This window comes from Aotus nancymaae, unplaced genomic scaffold (genome assembly GCF_030222135.1).
Source record: "Aotus nancymaae isolate 86718 unplaced genomic scaffold, 86718_ANA_hifiasm-v0.15.2.pri h1tg000089l, whole genome shotgun sequence".
In the NCBI taxonomy this organism is placed as follows: domain Eukaryota; kingdom Metazoa; phylum Chordata; class Mammalia; order Primates; family Aotidae; genus Aotus; species Aotus nancymaae.
Genome location: NW_026988504.1, coordinates 17,439,012 through 17,454,255, shown reverse-complemented (window position 1 = coordinate 17,454,255; position 15,244 = coordinate 17,439,012). Strand labels below are relative to the sequence as shown.

The 15,244-nt window shown below is 38.9% G+C and overlaps 1 protein-coding gene across 3 annotated transcripts in view; it reads right to left on the bottom strand.

Moving 5' to 3' along the window:
• The window catches only part of BPTF (bromodomain PHD finger transcription factor), a 155,451-nt gene that overhangs the window by 62,317 nt on the left and 77,890 nt on the right, over positions 1-15,244 (bottom strand). For all 3 annotated transcript variants that reach the window (XM_012453870.3, XM_012453869.3, XM_064369659.1), the window contains 5 exons: positions 12,810-12,939; positions 11,890-12,028; positions 9,060-9,239; positions 5,431-7,741; positions 429-553 (listed from right to left, as the gene is read on the bottom strand). In XM_012453870.3, coding sequence (XP_012309293.2) covers positions 429-553; positions 5,431-7,741; positions 9,060-9,239; positions 11,890-12,028; positions 12,810-12,939 — 2,885 coding nt within the window. The remainder of the gene's footprint in view (positions 1-428; positions 554-5,430; positions 7,742-9,059; positions 9,240-11,889; positions 12,029-12,809; positions 12,940-15,244) is intronic.

The following is a 15,244-nucleotide window of genomic DNA, read 5'->3' as shown; positions in this document are numbered from 1 at the left end:
TTTGAAAAAAAAATTTTTTTTTAGAGACAGGGTTTTGCTCTGTTGTCCACGCTGGAGTTACATCGGCGGGCCATAGTCACTGCAACCTTGAATTCCTGGCTCAAGCAATCTTCCTGGCCCCAGACTCCCATGTGGCAGGGACTAAAGACACCTGTCACCTGGCCTGGTTGACTTTTTACTTTTTTAATTAGATTTTGTAGAGACAAGGTCTCACTATGTTGCCCAAGCTAGTCACAAACTCCTGGCCAAAGTGATCCTCCTACTTTGGCCTCCCAAAGTGCTAGGATTACAGGTGAGAGCCACCACACATGGCCAAAGCTGTAAAAATATGAGCATTTAATAAGAAAACAGAGATGCTTAAAATTAAATGAACAGGCAAGTGATTTTAGCTTTTAAACTTAAATTAGAAAATGACTCCCCCTCCTTACCTGTCCGTGTAGTCCCTCCTCCTGGAGGAGCCTTGGCTGCCATATCATCCCATCTTAAGCTTGCCCACAGTAACCGTAACATCAGGCTCACTCCAGCTAAGGACTTTACAGTCTGAAGTCTATACCTGAAAGGAAAACCAAAGAAATCCATACATATATCTATATGTATATATACACATACACATTCACATTCACTCTACTAAACTGAAGGGCTGTGTTTCTTGTCCTCATTATGACTTCAGTATTTATAGCACGGTTTTGTAAGACTTTGGTATTATGTGTCCTTTAAAAGAAAAATTTTGTTCATAAGTATAATGTGCACCTCAATTTTTTTAAAAAAGATTTATATTCACTTTAATGCCATATAAATATATAAAATGAATATATTTCATTGTAAGGTTGATAAGGCAAAAATTCCAAAATATCTGTTAGAAAAATTTTGAAGGAGACCAAATATAGAGAAATAAATAATTGTTATTAAAGGTGATAAGGAGTTTGGAAGGAAAAATCTTGAGTAACTTTTGCTAAAACAAAAAACCTGAAAATGTTTAAATTTTCTAAAAGAATAAAATGAGGATGGGCACAGTGGCTCACTCCTGTAATTCTAGCACTTTGGGAAGCCGAGGCGGGCGGATCACCTGAGAGGTCAGGAGTTTGAGACCAGCTTGACCAATATGGCAAAACCCTATCTCTACTAAAAATACAGAAATTAGCCCGGGATGGTGATGCACGCCTGTAATCCTAGCTACTTGGGAGGCTGAGGCAGGAGAATCACTTGAACCCAGGATGCAGAGATTGCAGTGAGCTGAGATCATGCCACCGCACTCCACTGCATTCCAGTCTGGGTGACAAGAGCGTAACTCTGTGTCAAAAAAAAAAAAAAAAAAAAGAATAAAATGAAACCAAAAACATCTTACTAATCTAGTAAGACCTTTCCAAATAGACAAAAAATTTTTACATCCAAATGATGGTTCTTTAAAACATGAATGACTGAATGATGAATAATGCTAATACTAATACTAATAAAAACTTTAACAGCATTAGAAGTGTAGTTTTTGAATTCTACAATGAATAATATTAGAAAAAGGACAATATCATAGTAGTTACTTATTAAGAGACAAATCTCTGTGTTAATGTCTGTTCCTAAACATTGTGTGTGGAGTTATTTAAAAAAACCGGGTGCAGTGGCTCACGCCTGTAATCCCAGCTCTTTGGGAGGCTGAGGCGGGCGGATCATCTGAGGTCAGGAGTTCAAGACCAGCCTGACCAATATGGTGAAACCCCGTCTTAAAAAAAAAGAAATTTTTAGACATTCTTAAAAAATACTAAAAACGTATTTCAAAATAAATTCAATCAACTGCATTAAATACCATGTCCTAAAATGGAATTCACTATATCTTTGTGTGACTGAATACTTTGTTGACATTTTCACACTACTTAAATGAACTTAGTGGTTGATTATGGTGTAGACAAAGCCTATAAAATAAAAATAATTTCCTCCTCTAACAGAGGTGGAAGGTAAATCTCAAACAACTCAAACTACTCTGCATGTGAAAGGCAATGTTTTTTTTTTTTTTGAGAGAGTATCACTCTGTCGCCCAGACTGGAGTGCAGTGGAGTAATCTTGGCTCACTGCAACCTCTGCCTACCGGGTTCAAGTGTTTCTCCTGCCTCAGCTTCCAAGTAGCTGGGATTATAGGCGCCCACTCCCAACTCCTGGCTAATTTTTGCATTTTTAGTAGAGACAGGGTTTCACCACCTTGGCCAGGCTGGTCTCGAACTCCTGACCTCAGGTGATCTGCCTGCCTCGGCCTCCCAAAATGCTGGGATTACAGGTGTGAGCCACTGTGCCCGGCATGAAAGGCAATGCTTTCAATCAATAGCATTCAGTTGGAAAAATGAACACTGTGAGAAAGGGAAAGCTCTAGCCAAAAAGTTGCTGCAGCTTCTTAACTTCCCGTATCTACTTGTGACACCGTTATTTTCTCCATTATGTTATTGCACTATGAATCCTCTGACCTGGACAGAGTAGGTCAAGGGGAAATCAGAGAGGAAATGTTAACTACTGCAGGGATGGCCCAAGAAGGGGTAAGTGTCTGTGAGTTTCAAATCACACTCCCATAGTAATTCCTAGGGATCTTTAGTGTCATAGGAGAAAGAAAATAAATATTTGAAAGTAAAAGTTCATCCTCATTCTCTGTGGTCAAACAATGACTTTAAAGTATCTTTATTTTAAAATGGAAATAACACTGGGGAGGAACACACCACATGCATGATCAGTCTGCTCATTCAAACATTCATTCAAAAAATACTTGAGCATCTTCTATGTGTTAGACTATGTAAAAGGAGCTGGGGACACAGAGGTGAACTAGAATCTGTCTGTGTTCTCAAGGAGCTGTAAGAGAGGAAAGGACAAGGGAGGGACATCTGAGTTGGCTTAGGAATGGGGAACAGAGCTTTGCTGGAATCTCAAAGGACAAGTTAAGAGCATGGGGGTGCTGATCAAAGGCAAGGGGCACACATATGCTACAGAGGAAAGTATGCAGGAGTACACATTTCTTCCCAGAAACCACATCCAGTGTTTTATGGCTGAAGGGAAAGGGTCTGGAGGTACAGAAAGAGATGAAGGTGGCATGAGAGAGAAAGGCAGAAGCCAGAATGTGCAGTACCAAATTGAAAGATTAAAGAAGAGCATTAAAGGGTATGTATATTAAGTGCTCTAAGATTTATCCAGTACTGGATGGGTGGTAAAGGGAAGTACTTTCCATGAATGTGATCTACAGGTGACAAATGCTTTCCCCAGTCCTTGCTGCAGTAGTTAGCAAGTCCCTTAGCTCGGTCAGACTATTCACAGGATAGAGGGGCATTTTAGGAGGATCTTTCTGGCAGCACTGGACAACTACCAGTTCAATGTGACAATGAAGCACAGAATCAGGGCTTGGGAGGACGGGGACAAGGGAATGGATAGTGTGGAGGGAAAAAGAGGCCCTATTGAATCTATGAGGCAAGTTTTCCAATACTGCTCAGTCTTAACATTAATAATAAAGATAATACATGCACCTTTGGCATTCTTAACTCCTAACCATCAGATGTATTCTATTCAAGTGTTAGTATAAAAATGCATTTCACGTGCATGGCTTTTTATAGCAATCTGCTTTTTAAAAATGCATTCTAAAGTCATGATCAATTTACATATTTATCCATGCCTCCATTAGACAGAAAGGATTATGCTTCACTCAAATTTGTTTCAGCAAATTAAGATGTTGGCATACATTTGAAGGCAGTATCGGTTTAAAATGTAAAATGTTTAATGGAAGGTATTTCCTTCCATTAAAAAATGAGAAATCAAGTAACACAAACTGCCACAGTGCATATTAAGACATGGTAATACGAGGCTCCTGATATTCAGCTGTGCACAACAGGGCCCTGAGCAACACGTGACCAGGACCAGAACCTAACTCTCCTGGTGAGTTCAGAGAAGAGTTCTTCCCAGTTGAGCCTACCCTCCATTTCAGAATACAAAGAGCAGAAAGGTCTGCCTCCACAACTGCCAGGTCACTTTAATTAAAGTATCTGTAGTACATAGTAACTTTTCCAGTGGGAAAGAAGTTACCTGCAGGACAGTCAAGGATACATTTTGGGACCGCTCTCAATGAAGAAAGCAGAAAAGTGCAGAGTAATCCTATAAATCCATGAATTGTAATGAAGAGTTCCTTGATTCCCTGCAGGATTCTGCAAATCCTTCATTGCAGGCCCTGCAGAGAAATTGTACTTTTCAGCTGTCTCTATTGAATGTGTAATGGAGTGATGATATTTTATTTCAAATCAAAAGATGAGTTATAAAAAACTTGGTCAAACAAACTATGACTGGTTGTACTAATAAATTCCTTTATAGAGAATACTTACATTTTTTTCCTAATACTAGCTGATTGTAATATAAAGGAAACCAAAAAAGTGTGATTTTTAAAGAAACTGGAAACATATTAAAAGACACACAAAAATGAAGCCTAAAGAGAAATGAAAACGGCTCAGTAACTCGCTGACATAATAATTTGAGGAACCTAGTAAAATCTAACTACAACTATGACTGATTCTGATTTCTAAAGATGTTCTCAAAACTCTCATGTTTTCAGTGTTTATGTTCCATCCTTCTCAATTACAGGGGTGAAAAGATAAAGACAAGGACATGAAAAAGGAGAAAGCAAGGACAAATAAGTGAAATGTGATATAGCAGATAAAGCACTAGACTGGGATTTAGGAAAACCGGGCACTATTCCTGTGTCTCAGCAGCCAGAGGCAAATTACTGTACATCTACAAAAGATAAGAATTTCTAAGATCCTTCCCAGTATAATACTACATGATTTTACAACTGCCAACACTATCTATTTAGGACTCATCCTCTAAACCGAAAGTGCCCAGAAAAGTTTAAATTAGGACTATTTCTGGGTTTAAAATAATTTCTAAGGAATCTTAGAGACTACCTATTCATACATAAATAACAGAACTCCAAAACAAATGTTTACCATGCAAATAAGTTACATTAGGAAGATTTTCACATTATGATAAGCTTTATGAAATTTACTATCATGTTTCTTTGTCTTATTTTTTACGAATTACCTAATAAAAATAGAATACAAACACTCCAGAAAGTTGGTGATTATCCAATTCTGTGATTATCTTGTTCCCAGAGTAGTAACTCAGAAAATCAGACCAGAAAAACAATCGTGTCTGACATGTTCCGTCTTACAAAAGTTATAACTGCATTTCATTCTAAAAGATTCCCTCAAATTTTAAGTCTTTAAATATTTTTCCCTAAGTAAACTTTAGTACATACCAGTTGGCCAATTTTGAAGCTTTTTGTATCCTGTTTCCATTACTATCTTTGGCCATTAATACATGCTTCCTATCTCTATTATCTCATTTTTTAAAAATGAGATATTCTTGTGAGATAATTCTTTTTAAAATTTTCTCCCTCCCCCAAATACATTTTAAAGTACATACCTCCACGTGATACCAAAGGTTGGTCTAGGAGAAGGATATGGCCATATATCCAAAGCAGGTTTTGCATTGTAATTAAAATAAGGGACTTCTCGGATTCCTCCTTTTCGGGCCAACTTTTTTAGGTCATCATTAGGCAAAACAAAAATGCTCTTCTTGCTGCTCTTGGTAACAAATTTTCTATAGGATGGCAGAGCTGTACCTGAACGAGTCTTCTTTGGTCTTGAAAATTTCATCAGTTTCACTTTGTCTCGTGTGGAATACTCTTTGCTCACAGTCATAGATGTAACCAGTGTGCCTCCCGTGGTGGTCAGGGAGTCTGTCACTGTCGTGGTGACCACGGTTTTGCTTTGTTCCTTTACAGAGATGATGTCCACACTGCTGCCTGTGGAGGGTGTGGAAAGCTTGGTTACCGTGGTAGTGGTGGTTGTAACAGTAGATTTGGCACAATTTTCTGTGGACGAGACCACAGTTTGCTTATCGCCTTTTTCTACCTTGATCACAGTTTTTGATTCTGTAGCCACTGTGGATGTCATCGTGGTGACTTCTGTGATGACAGTTTTTCTTTTAGATTCTCCATTGACATTTTCATTTTTGTTGCTGGGCAGACCATTTTCATCAAAAAAATCATTACTGAGATTAGATTCCTCTCCAGAAGTAATAGGTGATGAAGTAACTTTCTTAACTTCTGAAGTTTCTATTTCCATATCTTCTACCTGATTAATTGAATTGCTTTCTGGACAAGATGGTGAAGGTGTGGTCGTCTGTGAACTGTCAGATTCTTTGGTTGATGGCAGGGTCTCAAGGCTATGTCGGTAGTCACCTTCAGCATCTGACAAACCTAGTAAACGTGATTTTGTTTCGGAGCTGTTTTTTTCACTAAAATCTTCCATGATGACATCACCATTAATGAATGGCTTTACAGCAGATTCTTTAACAGTCAATGATTTAATATCATTTTCAGGGATTATTTTATTTATATTATTAACCTTTGGTTCAACATTAACACTTACTACTTTACTCTCAGAAATTTCTTTCAAGCATTCACCTTTCAAATATATTTTGGGTTTATTATCTTTTCCATTTATTTGAAATGTACTTGTTCTCTGTCCTTTCTTTTTAGACTCTCCATTTTCATTACTCTTTTTGTCAATGGTATTTTTTAGATTTATTTGATCACTACATTTATTAACTGGTTTCTCCTCTAACTTCCTCTGCTGACTTGGTTTTTTACCATTTGCTTCAGTTACCTTACCCGGCAGCCTGTCCTCACAGTTTCCAGTGGACTTATGAGAAACCAGTTCACATTTTAATGGCTCCAGGCCTTCAACACCTTGTTCTTGAGTTCTGAACTGTTCAGAAATACTTTCATTGCTATTCTGAACAATCATATCTTCTTCACTGCTATCGTGAATAGACAGAGTATCAGAACTATTTTCCAAAGTGCTATTATATTCAGAGTCACATCCCAGTTTTCCTTCAAAGTCCATTGCTTTTGACAGAGGTGTGACATCTCTGTCATTGGTACTTTTAGGCACTGATGAATGTAAAGCACTCTTGGAAGAAGAAACAATGGTGTCATTTTCTTCTTGTATGAGTGGTTTTCTGTTCTTATAGATCAAAGTACCAATATCATCTGCATTGACTAGTTTAGAGTCGTCAATGAAAAAATCATTTCCTTTTGTTTTACTCTTACTGGGTTCCTGGCCTTTACTGGCAGGTTCAGAGACATTTTCTTCTATGTCATTTTCAATGGAATTTTGTTTTTGACAGTTTGTTTCTGGGCTCCGAATGGAGACATCATCTAACACCTGATCTTTTGGATAAAGTTTGTTTGTGGTATGACTAGGATCACTCATTCCAAGAACTGAGGAATCACTTTCTGAACATCCCTGAATCAAGTCCTCAGGTTGATCATTACTTCCATTCGGGCTCTGTTCTTGTCTCATGGAGTCACTCTGACACCCTTCTTTTGCTTTTGTTATTATTGGTGATTCAGAGAGATTTTTTGAAGAATTTATAGAAGTCTTTCCCATACCCTTAATTCCACCCTCCAACTTGATTTTTTCAAGGCGCTGTTTCTCTTCCAGTGTAAACTGTTTAATTCTCCTTTCAAGAAGTCCATCTAGTTTGGATGATTTTGTTTTCTTTTTGTAACTAGTCCTTAGATGAAAACCCTCACTAACATTGACCACATCTACTTGAGAACTGTCCTGACAATTTACATGTGACTCTGTTTTCACATCATCGTCTATTTCCATTGGTTCTTCCTTGCAGGGTTTATCACTGTCAGAATCTAAAAGCTCCTTCACATCTGTGAAACAAAGACATTTATATAAATGTATTTTTTACTCTGAAAGCAGGAATTTATAATTTTTTTTTTGAGGCAGTGTCGCTCTGTCACCCAGGCTGGAGTGCAATGGCATGATCTCAGCTCACTGCAACCTCCACCTCCCAGGTTCAAGCAATTCTTGTGCCTCAGCCTGCCAAGGAGCTGGGATTACAGGCATGGTGACACATGCCTAACTAATTTTTATATTTTCAGTAGAGACAGGGTTTCATCATGTTGGCCAGGATGGTCTTGAACTCCTGACCTCAGGTGATCTGCCCACCTCAACCTCCCAAAGTGCTGGGATTACGGGTATGAGCCACTGTGCCCAGCCAAAAATATATTTTAAAGTACCTATTTTTCTCATTTTCTCTCTAGAGCTTAAACATAAATATATATTTCAAAGTTCCTGGTCAATGGATAGTGTTGAACTTTATGAAACACACATCCTCCAAATATTTAGATATTCTGATTCTTAGTATCTAAAAACAATGGAATGCCATAATGAAAAATTACTTAATATGTGGCAGACTACTGCACACTACAGTACCTGCATGTAATATCTTGCATAGGCTTTTACAGTTATACCTCTATACCACATGCATTATCTAGCTTATCTAGTTTTTTTACAAGAGACACTGTGGTTCCTCAAAAGGTTGAACAGAGTTACCATATGATCCCGTAATTCCATTCCTAGGTATATCTCCAAGAGAAGTGAAAACACATGGCCACAAAAAACTTCTGCATGTATGTTCAGAGCCGCATTATTCATAATAGCCAAAAGAGGAAAACAGCCCAGTGTCCATCAACTGATGAATGGATAACAGTATGTAGCATATCCATACAATGGAATATTATTCAGAAATAAAAAGAAAGTACTGATACATGCTACAACATGGATGAACCTTGAAAACATGCTGAGTGGATGAAGCCAGCCATAAAGGACCACATATTGTCTGACTCCATTTCTATGGACTATCCAAAGTAGGCAAATCCATAGTAGACTGGTAAGCTGGCGGCACTTTGGGGAGGGACTGGGAAGTAACTGCTAATGGTATGAATGAGGCTTCTTTTCAAGGTTATGAAAATGTTCTAAGATTGACATGGTAATGGTTGAACTTTATGAATATACTAAAAACCACTGAATTTACACTTTAACTGGGTGAATTGCATGGGATATGAGTTATGTTGTAATAAAGCTATTATCAAGAAAACACAGTTGCAGTACCTTTCCTGTGGTGGGACCCTGATCCAGTGCATTCTTATCACCCCCAGGCTGCCCTCCACAGCTGACTCTCCTTACCTTGATCCTTCTTCTCAGTAATCTTTGAGATATCCATTTCACTTTGGTCTGCTTCTTTTGCAGCATCTGAATCTTTTACCTCATCTTTTTCAGAATCAGGCTCTATTTTTATTTTTTTTGGACTTCGTGAATATTTTCTTTTATCTGATTCATCCATATTTTCATCCATATTATTTTTGGCTAAAAAGAACCATGTACAGGATAATTAAAGTTATTTCCAGTATTAGCAATTTAATATATCGAGTTTAGTGAAAATAAACAAGTATTTTCCAGCAAGTTATATTTCATTTTTTCATTAAACAAAAAAGACAAAGGTCTTATTGAGTATAAGAATGACTGAATTTTAGACGTTTCAGAAAACACTATGAACACTTTTGGTGAAACACGATTTCCAGGATTTGTTTTAAAACATTGCAGGATTAAAAAACAACAACAACAAAAAAGGTGGACCAAGTATGGTGGCTCATGCCACAGCACTCCAGCTTGGGTGACAGAGTAAGGCTCTCTCTCAAAAAAAAAAAAAAAAAATTACATAGTCAGCTACAGGATAAATATTAATACTGCAGGCCAGTGCAGGGCCTCACACCTGTAATTCCAGCACTTTGAGGGGACGAGGCGGGTGGTTCACCTGAGGTCAGAAGTTTGAGACCAGCCTGGCCAACATAGTAAAACCCCATCTCTACTAAAAATACAAAAATTAGCTAGGTGTAGTGATGGGCACTTGTAATCCCATCTATTTGGGAGGCTGAGGCAGGAGAACTGCTTGAACCCGGGAGGTGGAGGTTGCAGTGAGCTAGAATTGTGCCACTGCATTCCAGACTGGGTGACAGAACAAGACTCTACCTTAAAAAAAAAAAAAAGGTGATAAACTTTGATCACTGTTGAAGCTGAATGATGGTTGCTTGGGGGTTCATTATTCTCTTTGTATCTGTATAGTTTTAAGTTTCCCATAATAAAAAAAAAAAAATCGAGCTTTCCAAAACAGACCTACTGTCTAGACGAGTTTTCTTGGGCTTTAAAGGCTTTTTTTTTTGGGGAGACAAGGTCTTGCTCTGTCACTTAAGCTGGAGCACAGTGGGGTGATCTCAGCTTACTGCAGCCTTGAACTCCTGGGCTCGAGTGATCCTCCTACATCAGCCTCCTGAGTAACTGGGAATAAAGATGCGTACTAACACGCCCAGCTAATTTTTGTATTTTTTTGTAGAGAAGGGGATTTGCCATGTTGCCTAGGCTGTTTCTTGAACTCCTCGGCTCAAATGATCCTCCCTGCTTTGGCATCCCATCACAGGTGTGAGTCATGGCACCTGGCCTTAAAAGCATTTTCCTATTCTTAACCTTCTCTTCACTTGAACCTAAATATCCCAAGGACCTAGCAAGGTATATCTATTTTTTATTTAAGTGAATTATTTCTTCCAGAAAGGTCTGGCTGAAGGGAAGAGAGTGCAAAGAAACTATAATCCTGTTGAGAGCAGGATACTGGTGAGAGAAAATAGATATTAAAAAAAAATCTATTTTTTATTTAAATCAATAATTTCTTCCAGAAAGGTCTGCCTGAAGGAAGAGAGCACAAAAAAAAAAAAAAAAACAAAACAAAACCATAATCCTGTTGAGAGCAGGATATTGGTGAGAGAAGAAAAGAATCACAGAAAGAGGCATAAGTTCTGCCAGTGTTCTATCACTTTCTGTATATGTGGTCTTCACTATGTCACCTAGCATCCTCATGAAATAACTGGCTCATTTAACATGAGTTTAAAAACACATGGTCTCTTAAAAGAGCAATTCATCTCTATAGAGTTCTGTAATTCTAAATACTAAAGCTCATTAGCCAGTTGTAAAAACTAAATAGCTCATTTATGGGACAGTGTTTTGGAAGCCTCTATCACTTCCTTTCTGGTTTTCTCTATGTGCAACAATGCTAAGGTTACCAGATACATGACTACTCAGAAGTGAATTAGTACTGAATTTAAGATTTTTTTTTTAAGAGATAAAGTCTTGCTCTGTCAACCAGGCTACAGTGTAATAGCAAATTATGGCTCACTGAAGCCTCACACTCTTGGCCTCAAGCAATCCTACTGCCTCAGCCCCCCACGTAGCTGGGTCCACATGCCTGGCTAATTTTTTAAACTTTTTTGTAGAGTTGGAGTCTTGCTATGTTGCCCAGGCTGGACTTGAACTCCTGGTCTCAAGTGATCCTCCTGCCTAAGCCTCCTAAAGCACTAGGATTATAGGTATAAGCCACTGTGTCTGGCGTGAATTTTTTGTTTTCAGTCTTGCTCTGTTGCCCAGGCTGGAGTGCAGTGGTGCAATATCAGCTCACTGTAACCTCTACCTCCTGGGTTCAAGTGATTCTCCTCAAGTCTCCTGGGTAGTTGGAATCACTGGTAAGTGCCAGCACATCCAGAGAATTTTTGTATTTTTAGTAGAGATGGGGTTTCGCCACATTGGCCAGGGTAGTCTACAACTCCTGACCTCAAGTGATCCATCCGCCTCGGCCTCCCAAAGTGCTGGGATTACAGGCACGAACCACTGCACCTGGCTGCCTGGCCTGAATTTAAGATTTTGAAAAAAGATAATCAGGCGGCTGAGGTCTCTTATAAACAACAAGTTTCATTCTATGATCTTTCTTTTATGGAAATCGAGACATCAAAATCCTGTGAATAAAGGTAATTTTTAAAGTTTTAGGGTTTTAGTAAACTACACTGATAATTTTGCAATACTATTAAAAATTTCAGAAAAACGTTTTTATCTAAAATATAGTCAATATACTACAAATTTATAAGAAAAATAAAGCAGAAATGATTATGCAGGAAATGTAATTTTAATTACTTACTTCCTTCTAATGGCTTTCTGTAATTCACATTAGTATTGCCTGGCAATTTAGGAACAAACCTATAAACGTGAGTTTTACTAATCCAGCTCCAACCACCATATCCTGTCACTCTGTACTCTTCACCTTTTTGTTTCCAAACCTGGTGTAAATGAAAACATTTTGATTAAACAATAACAATGACAATGCTTATAAACCACATGTGGTTTCATACATTTTTACCAAACAAGTGTGAAAGTCAGGCAAATATAATTTACTAATCATTCCCAGGTTTTTCCAAGTGGGGACAAAAAAATTTACTAATCAATTTAATTTTCACTGGGAATAAAGATTAAAAAAAACAACTCCCTTTCAGCATGTAAAATTTAACATAATTTTACAGTAACAATTTGAAATTTATAACAATTAAACTGGCCTCATAAACCTCATATATTCTACTAAGATAAATCAATGCTTTATAAATTTGCCAGAAAGATGTACTTTATTCCTCATATATTAATTAAAAGACCATGTTAAAAGCAGACCAGGTGCAGTGGCTCATGCTTGTAATCCTAGCACTTTGGGAGACGGAGGCAGGAGGATCACCTGAGGTCAGGAGTTCAAGACTAGCCTGGCCAACATGGCGAAACCCTGTCTTCACTAAACAAAAGTTAGCCAGGCGTGGTGATGCACACCTGTAAACCCAGCTACTCAGGAGGCTGAGGCAGGAAAATCATTTGAACCTATGAGTCAGAGGCTGCAGTGAGCCAAGATCGCGCCACTGCACTCTAGTGGGCAACAGAGCGAGACTGTCCAAAAAAAATAAATAAATAAAACAAAAAGACTATGCCAAAAGTAAAATAAAATTAGTACGTATTCAAAGTTTCAGAATAAAAGTCTTAGAAATGGCTAACACTATTTTAAAGGGTTGTTATAAAAATTACCTGGTGTTTCACTGGAAATGTGTATTTGACCCATGTCGCTTGCTGCATTGTTTCTTCCTCTTCCTGCTTTTTCTCTTTTTTTTTGACTTTCTCCTTTTCTTCTCTTTCAATTGACGTCATCCGGTGTAACCTAAGAATGCATGAATAGAAAGACAAAGTTAATCTAGAAAAATAAACAGAAAAGATAAAATGCAATACTGAAAAATTAGGAAGACAAAGCAAACTTGGTTATAATCCTACAAACCAGACAACAGCAACTGACAAAAATTAGTTGTACAATTTCTTAATAAGAAAAAGCAAAGAGTACAAAAAGTCAAAAACAAGAAATGCTATTCTTTCCATGCCTCCCCATAAGAAACAATTATGATTTATTCCTAAAACATTTCATGCATATACCAACATTTATGTATCTCTTTATACAATCCATTATATAGTCACATATATGAATTTTTTTTTTTTTTTGAGACAGTGTCTTGCTCTGTCACACAGGCTGGAGTGCAGTGGTGCAATCTTGGCTCACTGCAGCCTCTGCCTCCTGGATTCAAGTGATTTTCCTTGCTCAGCCTCCTGAATAGCTGGGACTATAGGCGTGTGCTACCACGCCTGGCTAATTTTTGTATTTTTAGTAGAGACAGGGTTTCACCATGTTGGCCAGGATGGTCTTGATCTCCTGACCTCATAATTTGCCCGCCTTGGCCTCCCAAAGTGCTGGGATTACAGGCACGAGCCAGGGTACCCAGCCATACATATGTATTTTATAGTCCACCCACCACTACAGTTTTTGTTTTTTTTTGGATGAAGTTTTGCTCTTGTTGCCTAGGCTGGAGTGCAATAGCGGGATCTTGGCTCACTGCAACCTCTGCCTCCCAGGTTCAAGCAATTCTCCTGCCTCATCCTCCCAAGTAGCTGGGATTACAGGTATGCGCCACCACACCTGGCTAATTTTGTAATTTTTTGTAGAAACAGGGTTTCTCCATGTTGGTCAAGCTGGTCTCAAACCCCTGACCTCAGGAGATCCACCTGCCTTGGCCTCCCAAAGAGTTGGGATTACAGGCATGAACCACCACGCCTGGCCCTCAACTACAGTTTTTAATCAATAGATATTACTCTAGAAGGGCTTTCCTTATCAAAATACACAGATCTTTTTTTTTTTTTTGAGACGGAGTTTCGCTCTTTGTTACCCAGGCTGGAGTGCAATGGCGTGATCTCGGCTCACCGCAACCTCCGCCTCCTGGGTTCAGGCAATTCTCCTGCCTCAGCCTCCTGAGTAGCTGGGATTACAGGCACGCGCCACCATGCCCAGCTAATTTTTTGTATTTTTAGTAGAGACGGGGTTTCACCATGTTGACCAGGATGGTCTCGATCTCTTGACCTCGTGATCCACCCGCCTCGGCCTCAAAAGTGCTGGGATTACAGGAGTGAGCCACTGCGCCCAGCCCAGATCTTTTTAAGGAATTAAAAAATAAGCCACTGCATGAATACACTATTATTTATTACACCAGGTCACTGTTAAAGAATACTTTGTTTCCAGAGTCTTTTCCTTCCTAAAAACAAAGACCAAAGAATCCAAAAATGTTTATTTTATCCACCAATATTTCTGATTCTCACAAGCACTGCGGATTTTAAAGGGTTCACAGGGTCTACTAACAGAAATCAGGTTTCTTACATCCACAGACAAAGGGGCCCATAAGGCCCCAACTGTGGAGAGAGGAAGGATGAGGAAGGTCAGCCCATATTGACCTAAATCATGAGACACAGGCATCGGCCACCACTCTTTCCCAGGTAGGAAAGGAAATCACTGCACCTACCAGTAGAGACCAGGCCTGTGGTGAGGCTCTAGATTTAGGTGATTAGATTCGATTTTAATGAATTAAAATATTTCTCACAAACAGAGACATGAAGCAAAACCTACAAAAGAAAGGAGCTCTTGTCTCTTAAGAGTGCTAGTGGCAGAAGAACTGCTTTTATCACACCCTAACCAGATGCAGCCAATTTCTCATGCACAGCTCTGTGGAAAGAATAGACCTTTTGTTAACTTGGGGTGGTGATGCCGAAAAGATGTGGGAGGGGATTTCAGTCTTTTTACCTCCTTTTACCCCACCAAAAACTCCCCCTCTCTCTCCCTCCCAACTTTTAAGAAGGCTTTGCGTCCCTGTGATTGTAGGACCCCAGAATATAGTCTCCCCCAGGCCGAGAGCTCATGCCTATTCACTGCACACAACTGGTGCAGCAAACATTCTCCATAAGGCTCTTAATAGTCTCTCATAAGCTGATGGGAGGAGGGGAAAGGGAGTGGATCCTCACTGGGAGCTAACATACTCAAATTCCATTCCTCTGCCAACACTCCTGGAACCAAGGAGAAGGACAAGTTCTGCAGGCACAACATGGTGGATAACCTGACAATCTCAGGCTACAAGAGTAAGTAGGGAGTGACT